This window comes from Mytilus edulis, chromosome 1 (assembly GCF_963676685.1).
Source record: "Mytilus edulis chromosome 1, xbMytEdul2.2, whole genome shotgun sequence".
In the NCBI taxonomy this organism is placed as follows: domain Eukaryota; kingdom Metazoa; phylum Mollusca; class Bivalvia; order Mytilida; family Mytilidae; genus Mytilus; species Mytilus edulis.
This window is the reverse complement of record NC_092344.1, coordinates 16,181,870-16,208,528: the sequence shown is the minus strand read 5'-3', so window position 1 is coordinate 16,208,528 and position 26,659 is coordinate 16,181,870. Positions and strand designations below refer to the sequence as shown.

The window sequence follows — 26,659 nt, the reverse complement described above, 5'->3', positions numbered from 1 at the left end:
TTGATTTGGTTGTGTTTGAAAAAACGTCTCGTTAATTATATCGTGATGGAAAGCAAGTGAAAAACTATAAATATTTGAACTAGATCTTACAAAGATTTATATTTTTATTAAAATAATTGTTTCTCCAATAGCTCTTTGCATCCGTGACAGCTGTTTATTCGGGACGATTATATAATTTTTAATGTAAACTTTGTTGTACGAACGTACTTTTAGAACGCACCTACGCATGTGAGATTTCCGCGGGGTTTTGGTGAATGTAAACAAAAAGATACGAGGACCGAGAATACTAGTACTGAACACAAACAGAGAAAACGTTATTTAAATGGTATCTTTGTGCTTCTGAAGGTTATCGAAATGATAGTTTTAAACATATATTCAAATTTAAATACGTCGGATATCTTTTTTAAAGATAGTTCTTGTTTTGTTTGTTTTTTTCTGCTTTTCGGATGGACATAATCATGTTCATCATGCCACATCTATATGTTACCATTGCATTTCTTAAGTTATGATATGAGTTTAATTTGGTTTGTAATTTGATGGTTCCATTTCGGTGTGAGTTGTGTTATGTCTTCTATTCTAATCTAAATCTTCATTTTTTGTTTCAATTGTGGATGATATCTGCACATGTCAAGCTGTTTTGTTTTGACGTATGCAGCTCAATACTTAAGCCAAAGAAAGTTTGTCTGATCTTTTGATTATTACGTGATATGTTATGAGTAGGATGTCTTGATATAGATTAAATATTTAAGAAATGTCCAAAGACGGAGTGTGAATTGAATGACAGAATTTCATATAAATACATTGAGATAAAATTAGGAACATAAATTAATGGTAACAGCATCACAATCACGTTTTATTGTAGAGCACGTTTTAACTGATGTCCGTTACACAAATGTCTGCGTTTGAAAAAAAGCTTTACAGACACAACGTACGATTGAGTCATTGTTATGTTGATATAAATAGCACTCCGTTTTTTAACAATTTGTTACACATTCTGCACATGTATTTCGAGCAACTCTGCAATCTGTTCCTCTTTTACAACGTCATTCAAGTTGAAACAAAAAAATAGTAAATAAAGGCAACAGTATTATACCGCTGTTCGAAAGTCATAAATCGATTGAGACAAAAACAAATCTGGGTTACAAACCAAAACCGAGAAAAACACATGAACTTTAAGAGGAAAACAACGAAACAACAGAAACACTGAAGTAAAAAAAAAAACAAACGACAATGCACCACTTACAGAAACGAACTATGAGATAACAACTTTTCCTGACTTGGTACAGGACATTTTAAGAAAAAATGATGGATTAAATCTGGTTTTGTGGCTAGCCAAACCAAGAAGCACAATAAAGAATCAATTTGAGTGTTATTAAAAATAGGTAAACGAACAAAGTTTCCTGTGTCAGATATCTCATTTTATGTCGTTTGATTCTTTCGTTAAAGGTCTAAACATAGTCTTCAAATGATCATTACATATCGAATTGATAGGCCTAGATGGTTAACTCCACTATTTTGTTTTCAGTTTGTGTTTAACATGTGGTCACAGATTGGTTATCGTATTTAAAGTATTTGACTGTTATTTCGTGTATGTAGTTTTCCTTTTTTATATACAACTTTATTAATTGTTTATTGGAATTTCTTGTGTCGTTTTCTTTTTATTTGTTCATAGAGTAGTCTGTCGTCTAAACAATGACGTTCACCTTTGCCATCATGGTCGTTTTCATTATGAATTACTTTTATGTTGTCTTCATCTGCTTTGTGCATAGAAGTATTATGACCATCGTGTCGCACCTTGTACGTATCCGTGATATGTTTTTTTAAGTTAGGTTTTTGGTTTGATTTAGTTTGTAATTTTATAGTTCCGTGTTGGTGAAAGTTATATACGGTGTTCTATTCTAATATTATCTATAAGGTTTTTTTCTGTCAATAAAGATCAAGTTTTAAACCAATGTTGATGTATCAAAGATGAACGCAAAGTGTGAGTTGAAAGAAAGATAGAAAAAAAATCGATAAAATTAGAAAACTGATATATATGAAACGTATATGAATTACGTACTTTGCAAATTTTATAGTATTTTGGGTCTGCAAAACCTGTCACATAGATACTATAATATATTTGACGAAATGCAATATGAAAAATAAAATGCCAACGCAGGTAATGTGCTAATGATAGTTTGATGCTCTAGCTAGACCAAGATATGGTTCAAAGAAAGTTAAATGCCATATCAATAAATTAACACCTAGAAGAAAAGGAAGAGTATATAAGATAGCCAATACTATTTTCAACATTTAAAGACAGAATGAACAAGACTGAAGTCACGCTAGACAGAAAGGTAATTTCCCTTGATAAAATAATAAAACTATTTTACCATTATTTAGTACGTTTCATTCATTTTGGTTATTATAATTATCAAAAATATTTTCACTATTATTCTGAATGCACCTTTTAAAACCGTGCAACACAAACTGTAGATGACATTGCTTGTTTCTTTATATATTAGTTATGTAAATTCAAATCAGTAAGTCTCTTTCTTATTCGTGCTTTTATTATTCAATATTATATTAATACTAGATGTATTACCGATAAAAAAAATCAAGTTAAAAGCATAACGATTATCCTCATATGTTATGGTAATGCATGATTTTTATGACTTTATATTTCAGCTCGAGTTTGAGGATGGTTTGCTGGGTGTTTTCCTATTTCTCTCATTTTTGGTGTCGGGATCAGGGAATATATGTCTACTGTACACTATCTGTAAGAAGAATCTGAACAGTACTACAGGTTTGTTATAACATATGATATATTTTTCCATTTTTTTGTGAACTTTTGAAAATATAACGATTTGTAAGAAATTTTGTTGAATGGTCTGTTAGAAGTAATGATTTGAATAGGAAAATTAAGAATATACCAAATGATTTAGAATGGTAACAGACAAAAAAAAAACGAAAGTCAGAAATCGAACGATTGGACAAAGGACACAAACCCGAAAAAAAGATTCTGGAGAGGGGTCACAGGTGCTGCGGTAAGACAAGCCGTTCCTGTTTCAATATAGAAAAAAAATAAGAAAAATTCACAAATCTTGTTCTTCTCGAGAACAGACTTACCTTTTGGTTATTACATAAACTGAATATTTTTCTCTTATATAAATAAATGCAACAGTAGTATACCGCTGATCAAGGTCATAAATCGATTGAGAGAAAACAAACTCTTGCTACTAACTAAAGCCAGGGAAACACATCAACTATAAAAAGAAAACAACGGAACAACAGAAACACTGAAGTCGACAAAAACAAACGCCAATGCAACAATAAAACTATTGTATCTGCTACTCACGAATATGACACAGATTAGAATAAACACAACGATTTACTTAGGTAACGTTTAAGATTTTTCAGATTAGTTTCCAGTGTTTTTATAGAAAGCAGTTTTGACAATGATAATATTATATGTTTTCAGGAAATTGGCTGAAAGCGTTGACTGTTTGTAATAATTTTACTGGACTCTTCTTGGTTTTGCCACCCTGTATTACTATGCTGCACAAAACATGGCTGGAATATAAAGTACTGTGTCAATTCCAAGGTTTTTTGGGAAATGTATTCCTAACAACCACATCGCTTCTACTGTTGTGCCACTCTATAGAAAGGTAAGGAAATACGTATACATGTACATATAATTCATCTCAAATTTAGCCTAATAATGATTTATTCTATGAACTTGCTTTAGCAGTATATATATACACATATATTCAATAACAGGGCAAATTAAGCAAAATTAAATTCGAGTTATTAATAAATGTTTTTATTACAAACATAACATACTTTAGAAAAAAATATTAGATAGTCTATTTATTTGTTGAATAAGCTTTCCGTAATTGTGGGTTCTCTTAGATTGGTACTTCGTGTCTTGTCTTTTGTCATTTGCTATTAATTGTAAAGATCTGATGAGTCAATATACAAGTAAAAAAGATGTCTAAATGATTACTACTCAGACAACTCTCCATCAGAGAGCAAATGACGTAAAAGTTAACAACGTCACCTTCCGCTTTCAACAATGAGCAAAATACCGCATGATTAGCTGTAAATAACCATTCGATTTGTTTTTTAATGTGTGTTTCCTTGTTCATTACATGCTTTGTTTACATATATATTCCCAATATAATGAATATAAAACATAAGTTTATAAAACATCATTGGTGTAAATCTTCTGGTAATGGAATGGTCTCCAACATTAATCGGTGGTTTGTTTTGTAGATATGGTGCTGTGGCTAGATGTCGCTACGATCGTCTGAAATCAGTATTTGGCCGACTGTTAATTGGAATGTTTTTATTATCAGGTAATTTGTATTTTTATGTTCTCTAGAAAAAATAATTTACAATTGAATACTTCTAACAACTGCTATGCAGAATTCAATTTTTGCTTAGTATAACATGATAAAATTGAGAATGGAAATGGGGAATGTGTCAAAGAGACAACAACCCGACCATAGAAAAAAACAACAGCAGAAGGTCACTAACAGGTCTTCAATGAAGCGAGACATTCCCGCACCCGGAGGCGTCCTTCAGCTGGCCCCTAATATTTATATTAATATATAAATATTAAGGTAATTCGGCCCGCTGATAGCTCGGACCAGGAGATATTAATCGTTTTTAAGTCTTATTCCAAGATATATTCATTTGAGTTAAGACTGTGATTATGTTTAGAATCCAAAAATATACTGAAAATTTACTACAAAGAGTGTTTCATGTCAGTGATTAAGTATAGAGTCAAGGCAAAGTAACATAATTCACAGTTGACATGATATGCAACATGCATCGGTCACTCAGAATTAAGGAAACTTCAAGTCAGAGTATCAGGGAGTCTTATACACCCGTGTGGTGGGTTGTAGGTAGCTAGCTTATTACTAGCAGACCTCAGGAAGCAAAAAAAAAATAATTTAAAAATCCCAATGCGTCCTGAGGTAGCTGTTGTTTTAATTTCGATTTAATTGTATCAATCGACCATTTGGGGATTCAAACAATTCAATATGACACGTCAGATATGTCAATCGTGGATTTGACGGTGATGATAGACAATGAAAAAAAAAAGTAAAGATTGCATCACAGTTAGTCATATTAACTATTATTGTATTATGTTAATTGTGCAAAATAGAGTTGATCATGCATGAGTTAATCTTCTACTTTTTTTTTTTTAATAGGAGCTGTGCTAAGTGTTTTGTTCATAAAGAGAGATCCCATCTACTTTGCACCAGGATTGTTCAGTTGCGACATTATCAAAGATGAGCTGTCATTTGTAATTGGGATATTGACTACAGTTGGTCCGTGCTTTTGTTGTATTCTGCTGTCAATTTTTACTGTATGGAAAGTTAACATTCACCATAGAATCGAACCCATAAATATACATCGACCCACAACTACAGAAAATTTGTTTGGCATGAGGTCATCAATTAATGTGCACCAACCTTGCAGATTTTCAGTTAATCCCTTGTCTGAAATGACAGCATTGGGAAACTTAAGAAGGTCAACAAAGGCATTATCTATCCTTCAGGTAATTTTAGCTACGTTTATCGTAACATCATTTATGCTGAAAAATATTTCCCGCTCCACGAATGCAGGAAAAGATGAATTCCTGCGAATTAGTTTATTTCTTACAGGCGTTGCAAGCTTACTTCAGCCAAGCATTTTGTTATTGATGAGTAAACCAATGCGAAGACAAGTGTTGGAGCTCTTGTTTCGTCAACACAGAATTGCAGTAGCTTCGAGTGAACCATTTCGTATAATACAGCCTACCATTCAACCTAGGAATGAGCCCATATCATCAGTTCAAATACCAAATTTCCTGATACAAGAGCAAGAAATGAATATCCACGTTCATGTAGTTCCAAATGAGAATGTTATTGATTCCAAAAGAGAGTCTATCGTGTCTTCCTTCTCATGTGACATCCAAATGGAAACAGCAACACCTCGAAAAGATCTTAATCAATTTGTAGGAAGAAGAAATCTCGAAAATGGGATATCAGTAAGAAGTTCCATTACAAGCAGTTCGGAATCTGTTTTTGTTCGTATTGGATCTGGATGGCCTGCTTCATCCCCAAGTATTGTCCTGTCTGACAATAGATCTATGATAACAGGCCGAATTTCTCTTGGATCGGTTACAATTGGAAGCACATCGCGATATGGGTCAACAGATTCTGCGGATAGCCTTTGTGTAAGACGTCAAACATTCACACCTTTAAGCTACAACTTGTCATTGGTTCATAAAATATTACCACAGGCCTGGGTATCAGAACAATGTAAGAAAAACAGCCCATTAAAAAGAAGACATACTTTACACAGCAGATCAACACGCTTAGGCGAAAATTCTCAATCTTTGCTTACACCGATTGAAGATGCTGGTTCATTAGAATGTTCACCAAGAATAAGTACACATTCGAACTCAACTACGATGCGTCATTCAATCCGAGCAAGCAGGGTGGCATCTTGTCTAGGCAAATTACAGGAATTTGGTTCAAACGACAGTCTTTTTGAAACAATACAATAATAGAAAATTGAAACATAATCTTTTTTTGTATTTTCAAAATGTATTTTCAATGTTGTCAAATGTTTGACAAGATTCATATATTTATCCATATCATATACAAAATAAAAATTCAGAAATAGGAATAAAATGAATGAAAATGAGTTTCCTATATCTTATTTTATGTATTATTTCCTATTAATAACTTTTGAAAAACATACAACCATTATCAATAAAAATAAAACAAAGTTTTGATACTTGCTTTAAAGTTCGACTGTGAAAAATGGGACTGACACCCGAAAATCAGAAACGTCTAGGCTCAAGGAAAAGTCTAGATAAGTTAAACGAGGCCATAATGAATAATAGGTTTGTTTGCCCAAACGCTACCTACCCAGAAAAAAACTGCCTACTCAAATTCTTTTATTGTCCTGATTTGAAGAATGTCTTTTTTTAATCAAATAGGCATGAAGACTAATAAACATCTGATACTTCAATTTCTTTTTTTTTAAGAAAAAGAAAAAAAGAAAATGCCTACCAACCTACCCACTGTCTCAACCTTTGGGTAGGGTTTGGGCAAACCAAAATATTCGTAAGTGTGACCCGATGACACTGAAGACGAATACAAATTAAACTGATATCCATATGTTATATTATCAGAAGATGTAAGTTTGACATGTGGTATTGTTATGTAATGCAATCAGATTGATACTCTGTGAAAGAATGGATATGACGAAGATGGAAGTAATCGTTCATTTCTGGTATACAAAACGAGAACAGAGTCTAATAATTGACCCTTATCATTTTGAGTCATAAACATTTTATGTTTTCTCTCAAATCAGCTTCGGATTCAAAAAGAGGAGATGAAAAAAAAAACAATAAGGGACAGTGCAAGATTACAACACCATTAAACCCAGACAACAACATGACAAGAATAAAATGCGGAACATAAAATCTTATAAAAGTAAGGATGAACTCAGATATTCTAGAGTGGTAACAGTTCGATGTATACCTGACATATCATTCCTGTTAAAATACGTTGATGTCTAATATTAAATATAGACACCATAGTATTATGCCTCTACTCATCTCATAAATATGATAAAAGTCATTAAAATAGAATGCCTCTTATATAAAAGATCATTATACTGCGTTGGCAGCTTGCTTAAAGTCTATCAAATGTAATACTCAAGGAATGTTATCATTGTTCATTGTTTTCGATCAGTTTGTAAATAAGTCTAATAATCTCTCCCATATACTTAAGATCACTTAAACGTAAGAAAACCTTTCTCTTTATTAGGCTTATGTTATTTATCATCACTGTTCCCTTCTATTAGCTGAACTTCCTATTGTGAAAGAGAAAAAAAAGAAAAATACCTATCATGAGGAATATTTAGGTTGGACTTTTTTTTTTAAATGAACATCAAATTGAGATTTAAATAAATAACCTTCTATAATTTATTCATGTCCAGTATCATTCAAATAAGGCTAAAAATTCAGATGGGATATAAAGAAAATGTAATTCCTATTTGGTTTATTCGATTTTGAGATTTGCTGAGATTTGCTGCTAACAAGAATGCTATTGGCCTACAGGTTCATAAATGTGGAGTTGAAATCACCCCTTAAAAGTTTTACTGGCGCAATCATGATTTGTATAGAAATTCTGTGTCACAGATCACCAAATCGTTGTTGATGGACTGCATCAGCTCAGTAATCAGTGTTTTGGTACTGAATAATTAGATAACACACTTAAGGTTCCAAATCCATTTTGTTATGTTATAAAGTATGAAACCGTCTTTGCTTTCGTTGTATAGGGGTGATTGTGGTTGAGTGTTCCTGATAGAGGTAAATCTACATAAACGTTTTGGACTCGTCAATTTATTTAGAGATATATTTATTCATCGATACGTCCCCACATTTGTTAACAATGCTTTGGCACTAAGATGATTTATAACATACCTTACTCCGCTGAAAGAAGAAAAAACTAAACTAAGATTCCAACAAAAATGTCAAAGTTGACCTTGTGTAGATTTTTCAACCCTTCTAATGAACCTTTTATAATCCTGGTTCCTTTGATAACTAATCATATAGCTCCGAATGTTGTGATTATGATATGATTTTCTTTTTCATTTTTCCTATTCAAATTTGCAAAAGTATACCATACTCGTTATAATTCTATAAATTGGTAGTTTTGATGTTATGAGTAGTTTAAATGTTATTCTGACAGTAAAAATTCTTCAAAGATACCATGCGTGTTATTGTGTACAACATACACGCGGCTCTACCCAAGCTCAGAGCATTGTGGACCCAAATTCCAGAACATTTCCCCAATAATGGCTAAGGAAATCTATGCAAGAACGTATAAAAGAGGGCGTGGATACTGTATAAGTTGTACGGTAATAAATTACAGGTTCTAGTTGTTACTCATTATTGTAAATTGGTGATAATTAGTTCTGCTTTTAGCCGGTTTAACTGGCAAAGTAAACATGTCTTTCCTTGAACCATACTTTTTTTTTAATTTTTAATCAAAACAATTGGGAAAACTGTGAAAGGGTTATATTTTAATTATATTTAAAATGCCATTGTTTCCGTGGGTTTCAGTTCATTCACTTAAAGTTCAAAATAACATTTTCAAAAATGAAATGCTATTCAATAAAAAAAAATATAAAAACAAGATTATGCAGAATGTGCTCAAATTTTCAACTCATTACTTGACTTGGATTTTTTTTAACCCTTCTACCTATATTTCTGTGTTTCTTCAACAAAACTTATCTTTTTTTGAAACGTTTAAAAAAATGTAATAGTTAATGAACTCCTGACCATTTCAAATGAATTCAACTGTGAAAGTTAAATCAAAACGATGAATTATGATAGTAAAGAGTCAAAATGTTTTAATAATAGTTATCAAAGAAACCAAGCTAATAATAAGTTACACCATACGCGCGTTTCGTCTTCATAAGACTCATCATTGACGCTCAAATAAAAAAAAAGTTAACTAAAAACAAGTAAAAAGTTATGCCAAATACGTCTAAGGTCATCTATGCCTGGAATAGCAAAATCCTAAATATTTCGAATATAACATACTTTTGCAAGAAAAGTAAATTTAGAAAAAGTATTGGCTACTGGGCTGGTGATAACCTCAGGACGAAACGTTCACCAGCAGTGTCATCGACGCAGTGGTGTAAATAGTATCTGCATACATGTACAGTAATTAGATGAGCTACCATTCTATGTCGAAGTTAAACGGATCCCAATTTTTCATTTGTCTGAAATGGTTTTCGTGAATAAGAAGCGTAATTTCTAGTTGGAAACCTCACTGTTCAATTCTAGCATTAGCTACATATGCTGTTTGGTCGTTTCTAACATAATAATAATGGTTTTAGTATATATCATACTATATAATAAAAAAAAGCAGTTTCCATTAACAACTTTGATAGTTCCTATTGCTAAAAATAACAGTACCAAAATTGTACCCATTTTGCGTAAAAGACACGGATTCCTTGGAGACTATGTAATTCGAATTGTGTTAATTTCTCGTAATGCACGTGTACGTGTTTCCATACATATGGAGGTAAATGTTCAGTTAAAAAAATAAGATTTACAGAAATTGCATATGACGTATACAATAAGTGGACTTTCAAAGGTGAGAAACAAAAATACGTGACAGACATCTATTACATACAAAACGCATAATAATGTGGACTATTGACAAATAGTTAAAAACAATTGTGAAGAAAATTAACGAAACATCAGTAATTTAAATTTTATGGATTTGCAGTTAAGCATGAGAGATTAAGGTACCCTACATTAGAGAATCTTGGATCGTTTGGAGATCGGTTCAAATCCATTTTTCTATGATTCAATCTGAATGCAAAATTAAATTTGTAAATTTGTAAAACTAAATAGGTTATAGGGATACATCTACAAAATAAACAAATACTATTTTTTTTTGTCTGTTTATTGAATAGATAAAGATGTAACACTTTAAAGATGTGTGCAAATTAGCGATGTGAACTTGGTGAAGAATTAATAATCCTGTATTCATTGACTTTACACAGCAATACTCAAGTAGTCGTTCGAAAATTATCTACAAAAGCACAATGTTATAGCCTTTTTTCGTCTAATAGGTCGTTGTCTGATAGACCAAGAGAATAAGTCATTGAATGGGCGTATAACCCTCAGCATTATTATCTATTATTGGTGTATAAGTATCAATCTGGATTTATTCCAGGATATTCCACTACGCACTAATTAATTGAACTTTACAACAAAATTTTATTGGCGCTAAATGATAAGCTAGTTACTAGCATTACATTTGCTGATATGAGTAAAGCTTGGTTAAAAAGCTACCTATGTAGTCGATCTCAGAAAGTTGTCTTAAAAGATTCACTTTCAAAATTTGGAAAATTACACGCCGGTGTGCCTCAGGGTTCGGTATTAGGACCGTTATTGTTTTTGATATATATTAATGATATAGCTGATGTTTTTTTCTGGATTTGGGAGGCTTTTTGCAGATGACACTTCAATAGGTCATACTGCTCCTAATGAATCCATTTTAAGAAATTTAATCAGCACAAATTTTGTTTATTTAAATGCGTGGTCAAACAGATGGCTAGTGAAGTTTAACCCAAATAAAACAGATATTATGATATTCAGTATGAAAACTATACAAAGTAATTTTTCTTTTGATTTTGATGGCACTACATTAGAGCCAGCTCATACGCATAAACATCTTGGTGTCATATTTAGTAGTGATTGTAAATGGAGTAAGCATATTGATAAGCTGATAGAAATAACTTCGAAGCAGCTTAATGTTTTACGAAAACTTAAATTTAGACTTAAGAGGGAATATTTGGAAAAAATTTATAAGACTTTTATTTGGCCAATTTTGGAGTATTCGTCAGAAGTATGGGATAACTGTGGACAAACAAATTCTGATCGGTTGGAAAATATCCAAATCGAGGCTGCTCGAATAGTTACGGGATTAACGAGTTACGCTGGCCGGAACAGTATCTTTTTAGAGACGGGATAGGAAAAATTAAGCGTCGGGAGGTTAAAGATCCCACGCTTTATTATGAGAAAAACACACACACTTATTTAAGTTATGTCCACAAGAACAAAATTTGCGCATAGGTAATTCCACGAACTATTCGGTGTGTTTATGTCGTATTTATACTGTAAAAAAAGATGCACTCGATTAAAATCCATTGATTCGCTTCAAAAAGTTTCCTTTTGTTTTCATGTCTTTATTCTTAAATTATTTGTTAGTATGAAATATTTGATGTGTTCATTAATTAATGTGTATATTTCCATGTTTGAAAATCATGATTTTAAGAGATTTGAAATAGAAAAACTTTCAAAATGCTGAAAATGTAACGGTAGTAACAAAAAATCTTTAGTACCTAAATTTTAAGTACAAATTAAGTACTGTAAAATACAGGTACCTATATATTACAATAATTTTAAAGGAACAAAATAGTACTCAATTTTAAAAGTAAATTTCCAGTACTACAGAATTTAGTACAGAAATAGTACCTATGCAAAAGTAGCTCTGTAGTTTTGAGGAATATATATTATAATTAATAGCTGATTTATTTCAAAGCCTTTTTTTTAACAATAGCATATTCAACAATTTAATAAACATCCATTGAAAGATGATTACAAAGTCGAATCAGATCGAACAAGTTTACTTGTTAATCACAAAACGCATTTGATAATAAACAACATGTTGATGATTATTTTAATGACTGAGTGTCACCACAGGGTGCAACGAATTTGTTCTTATTCAGAATATTATCTTGTGAATTTTCGAGGCAAAATCGGGCTTCTGAATGATCTGACAGTACAGATAAAGTGAAATGGCTCTGACACATTTAGCAAAAATTTAAACAGGAAAACTGCTGTCGTACAAAATCAACCTCTTTTCGAGTGAATTTTAAACGACAATTTAGTACGAATATTTCAAAAGTATTCTAATTGTTAATCAAAGATTACTATTTAATTTCCGAACAAACACTCTCAATTAAAAACCATTTTACTTAAAGAAGGCGACAACAGTCTAACAGGAAACCGATTAATCGAGTATCATTTTTGTATCCGTAATACTACCGACCGATTTTCCAGTAATCAAGGACTTGTTGACATCTCTAGACTGCAAATTGAAAAATAAACAACTTTTAAAGATAGGTTCAAAATAAAAAAAAAGTGTAAAGATAGTTAAAAACAGAAAAAAAGTGTAAAGGTAAATGTAGTTTCAAAATAAAAAGTGTAAAGATAAGTGAAAACTGAAAAAAAGTGTAAAGATATGTGCAAACTGAAAAAAGGTGTAAAGATATGGGTGCAAATTGAAATAAGGTGTAAAGATATAGGTGCAAACTGAAATAAGGTGTAAAGATATAGGTGCAAATTGAAAAGTGTGAATATAGTTGCAAATTGAAAAGTGTTAATATTAGTGCAAATGTTAAAACAAATAGTGTAGGTAGGTTCAAATTGGATTATCTCACTTTAACAAGAATACTACCGTTTACTTTTAATGGATACCGGAGTCAGTCTTTTTTTTCAAGCAGTTCGGTAGTGAAACTTTTGATCATATTGAATAATCGTAGGTCTTGTTCTTCTATTTTCTAATTTAGCTCTAATTTCTCACCACATTAACTTACATTTGATCATAAATTTCTTGCAGTATTCATCAATCCTTTATTTGTTAAGCTATTTTAAAGCTTCACGAAATTAAAAAATCGATAAAGCATTTAGAAATTTATAATTGATTAAAGATGAATAGCTATACCGATAAATATTTTTACACTTAATTTAATGTTTCCATATTTCCTGTTATTTTTTCTATTATGGCCTGACTTGTGCATCCTTCAGTTTTTCGGGAAAATAAAAACTAACTCAAAATATGTATCTTAGTTATTTGTATTGTCTTGCACTGGATTTATACCACTACATTTGAACTGATAATTCAAAATAATATCATAAGTTCAGAATTAAGTGGGTTGGCCTCTTCAACTTCTGTTCAATATATCTATAAAGTTAGAATAACTAGCTTTTAAAAAGATGTATAATTGCAAGCTTTTATTTTTGTTGTAAATTGAATTAAAAGTACTATTTTAACATTTTTCATAATTTTTTTTTTAATGAACATCTTATTTTTGACATGTGTTATAATTTTTGGTCATGGATTTACTATTTAAAATTTTGTAAGACGCAGGCAATTCAATAAACAGGTAACAAATGAAAGTATTATTTTTATTGATTAGTACATAATTTGAGCATTCCAGTCATTTGTAATTTTCAATGAAAAATTTGTAATTTTCAATGACATTTGTAATTTTCAATGCCAGTTGCAATTTTCAATGTAATTTGTATTTTGATCTCAAATTATGGACCAAAAATTTAAATTGTCGTATAATGCCTTTTATATACATAACACAATTAAAAAGGAACAATAAAAATCAGAAACATAAAAAGTTTCATTGATGTACTGCCAAATTAATTGTTTAAAGCAAATTTCCAGTTTTCCTGGATTTTTCCATAAAAACTCTGATTTTTATAAAAAAATAACGTTTTTGACATATATATGTCCTTTCTTGCAAATACTATTTTTTTTATCATTGTCAAATGAATCACACACTGTTTGAATGATTTTACTACAAAATAAATTTGTTCTTGTCTATTTCCAGTTCTCATCGATTTTTTTTATACAAACCTGTATTTTACCCAAACATATTGTATTTCCGCACTAAAGATTTTGCAAGACTTTTGATATGTGATAGAGGTCATATTACCTTTAAAATGAGAACAAATTTCTTTCTGTTGCAATTTGTTTAAGGTTGGGCTATTTTTTGGGGTATATTGACTGGACTATATCTAACATAATAATAATGGTTTTAGTATATATCATACTATATAATAAAAAAAGGAGTTTTCCATTAAAAACTTTGATAGTTGCTATTGCTAAAAAAAACAGTACCAAAATTGTACCCATTTTGCGTAAAAGACACGGATTCCTTAGAGACTATGTAATTCGAATTGTGTTTATTTCTCGTAATGCACGTGTACGTGTTTCCATACATGTGGAGGTAAACTGCATACGACGTATACAAAAAAGTGACTTTGAAAGATGAGAAACACAAATATGTGACAGACATCTATTACATACAAAACGCATAATAATGTGGACTATTGACAAATAGTTCAAAAAAATTGTGAAGAAAAATAACAAAACATCAGTAATTTAAATTTTACGGATTTTTAGTTAAGCATGACGGATTAAGGTACCCTTCATTAGAGAATCTTGAATCGTTTGGAGATCGGTTGAAATCCATTTTTCTATGATTCAATCTGAATGCAAAATTAAATTTGTAAATTTGTAAAACCAAATAGGTTATAGGGATACATCTACAAAATAAACAGAAACTATTTTTTTGTGTCTGTTTATTGAATAGATAAAGATGTAACACTTTAAAGATGTGTGCAAATTAGCGAAGTAATTTGCTTGGTGAAGAATTAATCATCCTGTACTCATTTGCTTTACCCAGCGATACTCAAATAGTCTTTCGGAAATTATCTACAAAAGCATAATGTAATAGCCTTTTTTCGTCAAATGGGTCGTTGTCTGATAGACCAAGGGAATAAATCATTGAATGGGCGTATAACCCTCAGCATTATTATCTAGCACACGGTCATAGTTTTGAGGAACTTATACCATAATTAATAGCTGATTATTTCAAAGACTTTTTTTTAACAATAACATATCCAACAATTTAATAAACATCTATTGAAAAATGATTACAAAGTCGAACCAAATCGAACAAGTTTACTACTTGTTAATCACAAAATATATTTGATAATAAACAACATGTTGATGATAAGTTTAATGACTGAGTGTCACCACAGGGTGCAACGAATTTGTTCTTATTCAGAATATTATCTTGTGAACTTTCGAGACAAAATCGGGATTCTGAATGATCTGAAAGTACAAGTAAAGTGAAATGGCTCTGATACATTGAGCAAAAAATTTAAACAGGAAAACTGCTGTCGTACAAAATCAACCTCTTTTCGAGTGAATTTTAAAAGACAATTTAGTACGAATATTTCAAAAGAATTGTAATTTTTAATCAAAGATTACTATTTAATTTCCGAAAAAACACTCTCAATTAAAAACCATTTTACTTAAAGAAGGCAACAACAGTCTAACAGTACACCGATTAATCGAGTATCATTTTTGTATCCGTAATACTACCGACCGATTTTCCAGTAATCAAGGACTTGTTGACATCTCTAGACTGCAAATTGAAAAATAAACCACTTTTAAAGATAGGTTCAAAATAAAAAAAAAGTGTAAAGATAGTTGAAAACAGAAAAAAAAGTGTAAAGGTACTTAGGTTCAAAATAAAAAAAGTAAAGATAAGTGAAAACTGAAAAAAAGTGTAAAGATATGTGCAAACTGAAAAAAGGTGTAAAGATATGGGTGCAAATTGAAAAGTGTGAATATAGTTGCAAATTAAAAAGTGTTAATACAAGTGCAAATTGTTAAAACAAATAGTGTAGGTAGGTTCAAATTGGATTATCTCACGTAAACAAGAATACTACTTTTTACTTTAAATAGATACCGGAGTCAGTCTTTTTTCTCAGGCAATTCGGTAGTGAAACTTTTGATCATATTGAATTATTGTAGAGATTGTTCTTCTATTTTCTAATTTAGCTCTATTTTTTCACCACATTAACTTACATTTGATCATAAATTTCTTGCAGTATTTATCAATCCTTTATTAGTTTATTTATTAAGCTATTATAAAGCTTCACGAGATTAAAAAATCGAAAAAGCATTTAGAAATTTATTAGTGATTAAAGATGAATAGCTATACCGATAAATATTTTTACATATTTCCTGTTATTTTTTTTATTATGGCCTGACCTGTGCATCCTTCAGTTTTTCGGGAAAATAAAAACTAACTCAAAATATGTATCTGAGTTATTTGTATTGTCTTGCACTGGATCCATACCACTACATTTGAACTGATAATTCAAAATAATATCATAAGTTCAGAATTAAGTGCGTTGGTACTTGCATGATTTATCACATATATAATATTAGGGATAGTAAGGCAATATTTATATACAGTTAAAACAAAAGATTATCAGCATCAAGTTAGAGAGATACTGACGGTTTTTTTTTGGATGAAACATTTATGGGGAATTAAATCTGAAGTCTCAAAAGTTGAACTTTTCCGTTATTTTGCCAAAAATATGCACTTTTAGACATGCAAATTTGAGATTTTTTGGCATACAGCCCTTTATTACATGATTTCTTTTGCATCAAAGTATATAAAACCGGCATCATTCAAGTATTTCTTTTATTACAAGTGAAACATTTAAAATCTCAATTCCAAAATATTGATATTATTTCCAAAATGGTGTGAATACAAAATGAATATATAATTGTGAAAATGATTAAAATCATGGGTTTTTTTGTTACCATGGCAACCAATTTAATGCAAAATGTAAAAATAATAATTGAAAATGCATATTTTCCCGGAACAAATCATATTTGTTTATTAATGTTCTACAAGTATTAATATACAAATGACACGTTGACTCGGCTGTATTGGGTACCTCAAAATCAGAAAGAAAGAACAAAGCAGGTTACAAGGGTATCAATAGTAGCAGGGATTACGATGGGAGTTAATATAATTGTCTTTCAATAAGTCAATAAAAACTTATTAAAGAAAACAGAAATACCAGTGAAAAAACGATAGATATGAACAATGCACCCTTTTTCTGCTCTGCCATATTAAAATTGAGAAAGGAAATGGTGAATATGTCAAAGCGACAACCACCCGACCATAGAGCAAACAACAGCCGAAGGCAACCAATGGGTCTTCAATGTAGCGAGAATTCCCGCACCCGTAGGTGTCCTTCAGCTGGCCCCTAAAATATGCATAATAGTACAGTGATAATGGACGTCATACTAAACTCCGAATTATACACAAGAAACCAAAATTTAAAATCATACAAGACTAACAAAGGCCAGAGGCTCCTGACTTGGGACAGGCGCAAAATTGCGGCGGGGTTAAACATGTTTATGAGATCTCATATGCATGAGTATAGTTACACATGTTTTAGATTTGACAAACAGTGATGTTGGCATACAACTTAAAATTGTTATGCTGTCTGTGAGACACAGATGATGCCCCGCCTAACAAACAAAAAATGTCAAAAGTTCAACCACCAGGCCATGCACACCTCAATTATGTGTTTGAACATCCTTCAAAATGTTCAAGCTGTATCTAAAAAAAAATGTAGGATGAGATAGCCGGAAAATCCACGATCTCTTTATGCAACTTGAACTAAAAAAGTACAACTACCCGTCTTATTTAGATTATTTAAAAGTAAAACTAAGGCTTTTCTACGTCAGGAATAGATTACCTTAGCTGATTTGGCAAAACTTTTTGGAATTTTTGGTTCTCAATGCTTTTCAACATCGTTCTATTTTTGGCCTTTTAAACATGTTTTGATTCGAGCGTCACTGATAAGTCTTTTGTAGACGAAACGAGCGTCTGGCGTAAATGTAAAATTTTAATTCTGGTATCTATGATGAGTTTCTTTGTAATCTTTCTTATTGGGAATACTACCACATCTACTTATTTTATAGGTTACAGAAATAAAAGTTTTGAATCGACGCATTAAAGTGACTTCTGGGTATCGTAGCAAAGTTTACCCCTGGATATTGGAAGCTGCACCGGTTCTTATATTTTTATCTTTAATTTGTTAACTTTGGCCTCTGACACACAATAACAATTTGTGGGACGTGTTGCTGTCTTTGAACAGACCTTGTGTTAAGCAACAACCAGTGCTAACCTGTGCATTATTCCAAACCTTGCTAATTTCTACCTATGCGCTACTATCCTGTGCACCGCTATCCTGTGCACTATCTGGCTTATTCATCCTGTGCACTGCCTAACCAGTGCACGTATTTCCGCACAGTCGCCTATACACCTATTACCCGGTGCGTAAATACAACTTTAATACTCCTGCAACCTTATTCAGGTACGCAGATAGATTCTTATTCAGATTCTATTAATTCTTTTATAAAGTGTAAATAATTACCTTTTAGCTCCGTTAAAGACTTCTTATTATCCAACAAGCGACCCTTGTTTTGACAGCACATCAGCTTATATACTAAGGTTTTGGACCATACCATTTAATTTGGACGATACCATATGTCTTATTCATATGAGTGTTTATAATTACCTAACCCTTAGTGCTACAACGTTTGAATGACGGCCCTTATGTTTACGACTACCGATCGGAATATTTCCGGGTATGCTAACCACGACCGGTCCGTTACTGATTCTAAATATCATAAATATCCATAGCAATGTAAACAAAACAAAACCGAAAGTAGACAACTGTTCAACTTTCAAACATAACGAGTTCGTATAACAATGTTTCAGCTTGATAAAAGAAATAAGATGAACCGTAGTAAAATAAAACTACAAAAGCATTTAAAATATATTATTCTTCAACAACACTTTCAACTCTCAACAGTTTTCTTTTGATCAGAAAACATTTTTTCTTGCTTCTCTATAAGCAATTGTATACTTCTTTCATTTGATATTAAGTTCATCATTGTTAGCATTACAAGCTAATAGCATATTGTTTTCATGATTTAGAACTTAAACAATCTGTAGATCCAATGTTATCTTTTTTATACTGATCATTAATTTTGCCTAATTTGAGTTAAGATCTATATATGATTGTGAAACTAAATTCACTATCTTCATAAAATTGTCATTGACTGTGTCACCTCGTATGATTTCATTCAAAGATAATGAGAAGTTTTCATAGTAAGTTGAAATTTGAAAACCCAAAAAGTGTTGCATCCAAATGTTGGAATTTTGACTGTGTAACAATATCTATCAAATTTGCATTTTGGGAGTAAGTTATAATTCAAAATAATTCTTCGATTTGAAGATTCTGATGGGATTTTTAATTCATCTACCCGCAAGAAATGCTTTAGTACTAAGTGGATAGTTTGGCAAATATTCTAAACTCTTACACAAAAGAATGCAAGTCTTGAACAATCTTACGGACAGCTGGAAGATACTTCACATCCGAAAATTAAAAAATATCAATCGAAACATGTTCATCAAGAAGAACAAGTATACCTGTTCTGTCAAACTAGTAATGTTCCTTTTTCTTGTGGAGACTTCTTCTTAGTGGGTATATCAGTTGATATTGTTTCGAGTCGGTTTTTTTTATATGTTGCGCATGATTTCATATTGTAATTTACAGTCAAAAGCAATTTCAGTTGAAAATTCAAAATTCTGATTCCATAAATCTAATTAAAATTAGTTCTCTGCACTTGCTTCTCGATCTTTATATATGATTTTTGATATGTAAACAACAATTTGAAGAGTAAGTGCGGAGAAATATTTTTTATCAGATTGTGAGTCTATATTTTGTATTTCTAATCCTGGGCTAATTCTGAATCTTCCCTTTCAAAGTTTCACAGATGTATCTAACTTTTCTTTCGTGCTTTCATTAAGTTTGATTGTTTTTACTGCTAGTATCTGTTCGGCGATTAAAATAGACTTAAAAAGGTTTTCTAAGTAACATTCTTTTGATTTATTTTTGTAATTTATTTCTCAAGGTGGGAGGAGATTCAAGTTAGAAGTGATGTAAAATGTGCTTGAAAATTCTATTATAGTATATAGTGCTTTGACATAACAATGAACATGAACAAGAAAGCCCCACTTAGGACATAATGTTTGTTCCAGTCTGTGAGTCCGTTAGTCTGTCCGTCCGTCTCTCCCTTTCGTCTGTCCCACTTTAGGTTAATATTTTTTGGTCTTCAAGCTTATAGTTTTTCGTCCTTGTAGTTTTGGATGAAGTTGAAATCCAAGCAACTTGAAACTTAGTACACATGTTTCCTATGATACGATCTTTCTTATTAAAATGTCAAATTAGAGATTTAACCTTAATTTCACGGTCTGGTACGCATAGAAAATAATATTAGATATAACTTATCTAAATTCTCTGTTTATAAAGTATTAAAAAACCTAATATTTCAACTACCTTGGCGAAAGTTGGCCTAATGAGGGTTTTGGTAATTATTTTACGCCTGCTTTAACTATACCTCTCCTCTAGTGTTCAAATTGAAATACACTCATTGTGATACGTTTTGGATGTAACAAAGATACATTCTACCTACTGTTCAAGCTATCGTTTTAATGAGTCAGCACTTCAGTGTTGACATTAATTAAGGAATAACAGTACTGTAGTTGAAGAGTTGCCACCGTCAATTGTAGATTTGACGGTCGCAAATGCAGTTTTACTCGCGATGCGTAACGGAGACAGTAAAGCAGAGATTTGCGACCGTCAAAACAAAATTCATGAATGATTTTTGCGCAAAGACGTCATGGCTAAACGTGACGTCATACAAATGAACACTTACAAACTGGAGGTTGTTACGTTACCTGTACGCTTCTAATTCGGACAAAATCACATTAAAACAGCGAATTCGAGGTAGGTGTTGTTTTATTTTCGATTATATAGTAGTAATCGAACATTTGCTGATTCAATCAATTCAAAATGGCTGGTCCCTCCTTAGTTATGTCCGGTCAACTGTGGATTTGACGGCAACTTTTAGCCAATGACAAGAATTGTCACATACAAATTGCATTACAGTTGGAAAGCAGGTCACGGTTTGAACCCAAGTTTATCAGCAACAATAAAATCAACGGTACTAATTTTGTTGCACCAGATGCGCATTTCGACAAAACATGTCTCTTCAGTGATGCTCGTGGCCAAAATATTTGAAATCCAAAGCTTATATAAAAGATGAAGAGCTATAATCCAAAAGGTCCAAAAAATATAGTCAAATTCGTGAAAGGAATCAGAGCTTTGCATGAGGGAGATACATTCCTTAATTTATAATAATTTCTAATATTTTGTAACAGCAAATTTTAATAACACAAAAAATCCGTATTTTCATGCCAGTACCGAAGTACTGGCTACTGGGCTGGTGATACCCTCGGGGACTAATAGTCCACCAGCAGAGGCATCGACCCAGTGGTAGTAATAAAATCAACGGTACTAATTTTGTTGCACCAGATGCGCATTTCGACAAAACATGTCTCTTCAGTGATGCTCGTGGCCAAAATATTTGAAATCCAAAGCTTATATAAAAGATGAAGAGCTATAATCCAAAAGGTCCAAAAAATATAGTCAAATTCGTGAAAGGAATCAGAGCTTTGCATGAGGGAGATACATTCCTTAATTTATAATAATTTCTAATATTTTTTAACAATAGTCACGTGACCGTGATAAATTCAGTAAAAAAACGGACGAGACAAACCTCATTTTTACTCATGATCACTAAATACTATTGTCGTAATAAAAAAATATTGACCCAACTAATCTTGAATATACATAGTTTTCACTCGTCAAAACTTACACATCAAATCAAAGTCCTTTATTCTTTATTTTATCTTCAAACTTGGAGTTTGGGTAAAAATTGTCAAGTCTCCTGATCGAAAAATTTAAATATTTACGAGGAAACTAAAAATGATGGGCTGAATTTAAATTTAATAAAGCATCTCATTAAGACAAACACTCGATATAAATATCTCGTCAATAGAATGTTGGATACGCAAACGTCAAGTTATTGTCGATACGAAGCGGTGGTTTTTATGCCGATTTGTGCAAGTGGTTATCTCCCCTTAATATCACCAGTCAAATATAATAAACCCACCAAAATGCATCAAAAGAAGTTTACTTTACAAAAATTAGAAAGAAAATAAACGAAACTCGATTTACATCTATGTTATAATAATATTAAGAAGAGATACTTCCTTATTTTTCAGAGATGGACTAAATGTAATAATTAAAAGACAAAATATTAGTAAAAAATAACAATTCAAAAATGTGGATAATGGCACCTACATATAAAACTAAAAACCTAGCTATCTTGATATAGATTAGATCTGGCTGATGAAATATACTTTGTAATATTTATAAATGTATATGGGATCAAACATAGTAGAATTTTTTTAAACACTTCTGATAATATTTAATACCATAAAACATATTTTATACAATTTGAATAATCTTTCTGAAAATTGATAGAATAATAGTACTGATCATTTATATTTTACAAGAGTCACAATAACTTTAGTAAGAGAGCCTTTAAATGGAAGCCTATGTAACTGTTTCTTAGTTGAACAGTAAAATACTGTCTAGAAAAGAGGGACGAAAGATACCAAAGGGACAGTCAAACTCATAAATCTAAAACAAACTGACAAAGCCATGGCTAAAACTGAAAAAGACAAACAGAAAAACAAAAGCACACACGACACAACATAGAAAACTAAAGAATAAACAACACGAACCCCACCAAAAACTAGGGGTGATCTCAGGTGCTCCGGAAGGGTAAGCAGATCCTGCTCCACATGTGGCACCCGTCGTGTTGCTTATGTGATTACAAATCCGGTAAATAGTCTAATTCGGTAGGTCATATTCATGAAAGGGAAGGGGATTGTAGTTACGACGTAAGGAACATATCCGATATCATTTGTGAAACGGTTATTCCATAACGGTCAACCAACTCGTTTACGAAGGGATGATTCCAACTTCACCATTTGGAACTCTTGGTTTAATAGCTTCCTTTTGAGCAGCAAACCTCTGTCAAGAAAATCATGATAGGAAATGCAAGCACGGGAATATCGTATCAATTGGGAGATATATACCCCGTATGCAGGTGCTGCTGGAATGTTGCTACTTAGAAATGGAAAGTTCACAATTGGAAAGCTGAAATCATCTCTTTTGTCGTAAAGTTTTGTTTTCAACCGACCCTCATTGTCAATTTCTAGATGTAAGTCAAGATATGAAGCCGACTTAACTGTATCTGTAGTATCCTTTATCTCTAGTTCGATTGGATAGATGCGTTCCACATAGTCTATATATATAGCGGAAAGTAGAGTTAAAGGATATTGCTAACTTCTTATCTTTCTTCCTAAGAAGTTCCTGCATGAAGTCAGCCTCATAATAATAAAGAAACAAGTCGGAGAGTAGAGGGGCACAGTTTGTTCCCATTGGAATGCCGACAGTCTGTTGAAAAACACGTCCTCCGAACGTAACAAATATGTTGTCAATCAAGAAATCAAGCATCTTGTAATCAGTTTCAGAGAATTTTTTGTTTGAATCAGAGTGATTCTTTACAAAGTAGGATTTATCCCTCCCTAAGACAAGATACTTGTATCTACGTTGGCCATTCTTTTTTATGAAGCAAAGTTATGTAGAAAATATCCTACAAGAATTTGCCAAATAAATTCAATTTTGTAGGAGCACATCTTTTGACTTTATAAACTAATTGTTGTTCTTATTATTGTTGCTTACTTAGTAAAGATATAATAATATAAGCAAGATTTTAACTTATAAAATATAAATATAATTAACTGACCTTCATTTCCTTTTTTAGTATGTTTTTTTCCTTCAGAAATTTTCTTTGCAATGCATTTTCTATTGCTGCTTTTTTGTGCCTTAATTTGTCCATCCATCAGCTAGGCTAACAATAATTTGTCAGATTTGTCAGAATTTCCCGAAACGTATAGTTTCAAACGCAATAAAGAAGATCTTTGTTTGTTGTTTCACTTTTCCAATGTGTAATTTTTTTACTATGTACATGACCCTGACACATTTTTATAAACGTTACATGACGTATGTTGAAAAAAGAAAACAATGTCACCGTCAATTTGTGATGGGGATCAAAAGGGTTTTAGTTACTTTAAAATACAGGTGTAGTATGGAATTGTGAAAAAAAAAACTTTTCATAAAAATTTCATTCATATCTTTAATAAAATCAGTATTTTAGAATACTTTTGAAACAGGTACAATGAAAAGAAGCTAAACTTCACTGTTTTGAAGTAGAAACGCAGCTAAAACCAGATACAAATTGACATGGCTGGTGGTCACTAAAATTGATGTAGAATAGTAAAAAATGAAGGCTTCCAAATTGTGTAGAAATTTGAAATAAGTTTCCCGGTTTGATTTAAAATTATAACCGTTCTTTTCTTTATTTGGATACGCAAACGTCAAGTTAGGAAAAATCGATTTTTTGGGATAACAAAAAAGATGGCTATTTTTTTTTAGAACGGACAGGATAAAGGAATAGCAATAAAAAGCTATTTTTTATAATGTGTGTCTGTCGTAAAGAAATTATATTGGTAAAAAAACCTACAAATTTTAAAATTTAATTATAATAAAAGCATGACAAGTTGAAGAAAATACTTTAAACGTCAATCTTTTAAGCGATTGATTTGGCGGACTTTTTGACGTTACGGACGACTGATTAATTCCCCCTGCTATTGTTGCTGATAGAACTTGACGACAACGGATGTTTCCAAGAACTTGCTTTCCAACTGTTAGAATAACAATTATATGGTCATTTTTTTTAAATTTCATGTTACATAACTTTGATTTTTTTTTTGTCCAAGGAATAAATTACCTTAGTCGTATTTGGCATAACGTTTTGAAATTTCGGGTCCTCAATGCTCTTCAATTTTGAACTTGTTTGGCTTTATAACTATTTATAACGATTTTTATCTGAGCGTCACTGATGAAGACGAATCGCGCGTCTGGCGTATTAAATTATAATTATGTTACCTTTGGTAACTATTTAATGTAACAACGCTTATCCATTGTATCTCCATTATATGATAGTGATAGTAATTACTGACAACAAGATACACATTATGAAAACAGCGTTATACTACTGTTGTCTTTATTTAGCATGGTTAGTTGACATTACTTTTGGTAATAGAATAGTTTTCACTGACAACGAGATTATTAGTATAAAATATAGCTTTTTTGTGATTTTTTGATAGATATTTGTTTGTTTTACAGTGATTATAAAACACTGTTGACTGCTGTACCCCTATTTGAGACATTTTAACCTATAATGTCTGTTTGTTTTGCTCGCACATCGTTGTCAATATAATGCAATTTTATGAGACTGTAATACGAGTGAGAGGTTTAGCAAGGTATAAACCCGGTTCAATCCACCGTTTGTCTACATAAGAACATGCCTGTACCATGTCAGGAATATAACAGTTGTTATCCATTCGTTTGTCTGTGCTTTTGATTTTACCATTTGATTAGATACTTTTCATCTTTAATTTCCTTGTAGTATTTTTCTTTTTTTCCGTACCGTAAACTTAACCAGGTGTTTATGCTTTAAGTCAACTAAGAAGATAGAAGCAAACTTGGTAAATAAAGGAAGCTATGGGATAATGCTTCAATAAAACAGCAACCAACATAGTGACAACTATACCATGGAAAGATAAGGGTTTCAATAATACGCAGATGTCAATGGATATGTCAATCCTTTAATCTTCCCGGCTCTATGCAAGTTATGAATTAATTTACAAGAAAGTCAAGCATCTGCAATCATTACCAAATTCTTCAAATAACTATTTAAAAAACAGTTAAATATGACATTTAACAACTGACTTCAAATTCCTGACTTTGAAAATGTCACATTGTTTTGTGAATTAAAGCTTAGGTTTTTAAACTTTTCCTTTTTTCAAAATATCGAACAGTAGATACGTTTACGTTCAAAACGTACACCAAAAAACATACAACTAAAACAAAAAAGCTTTGAAGAAGCATTTTACTCTTTAAACTAATATGAAGTTTAAAAAACACTTAAGACTAAGAACATGTTGTCGTATTAAATAAAAAGTCCAATTACAGAAGTCGAGTTAAAAGGGCTAGACGTACTATCCTTAATATAAGTCTTTATCACAGAATTATATCTATTCTCAACCTTAATTTTTTTTTTTTGTATAGTATCAAATAAACTGCTTGTTTGTTAGTTTGTTATTTATGCAAGCTCATAGTTATATGGTATCAAATACTCTGTTTGTTATTGATGCATGCTGATAGTTATATGTATTTATTCATATTTTATTATGGAAAGGACAAATGGTAATGGTATATAGATTGGGGTGGGGACTGTTTAAAATACACAACAATCCCTTCGAAGAGGAGCAGATAACAGTACAAGGCCCCCAATGGGTCTTCAATATAGCAACACAATCCTTTCTTAATTTTTTGCTTTAAATTAGCTTATCAAAT

At 31.5% G+C, this 26,659-nt stretch overlaps 1 protein-coding gene across 1 annotated transcript; it reads left to right on the top strand.

Annotated features, from left to right (window-relative positions):
• The first annotated feature begins 1,847 nt into the window (after positions 1-1,847).
• LOC139524954 (uncharacterized) lies at positions 1,848-6,678 on the top strand. The gene is made up of 5 exons (XM_071320132.1): positions 1,848-2,336; positions 2,668-2,785; positions 3,461-3,647; positions 4,255-4,337; positions 5,199-6,678. The coding sequence occupies exons 1-5, from the start codon at positions 2,304-2,306 to the stop codon at positions 6,539-6,541; spliced, it is 1,764 nt and encodes a 587-aa protein (XP_071176233.1). The 5' UTR covers positions 1,848-2,303; the 3' UTR covers positions 6,542-6,678.
• The last annotated feature ends 19,981 nt before the right edge of the window (positions 6,679-26,659 follow it).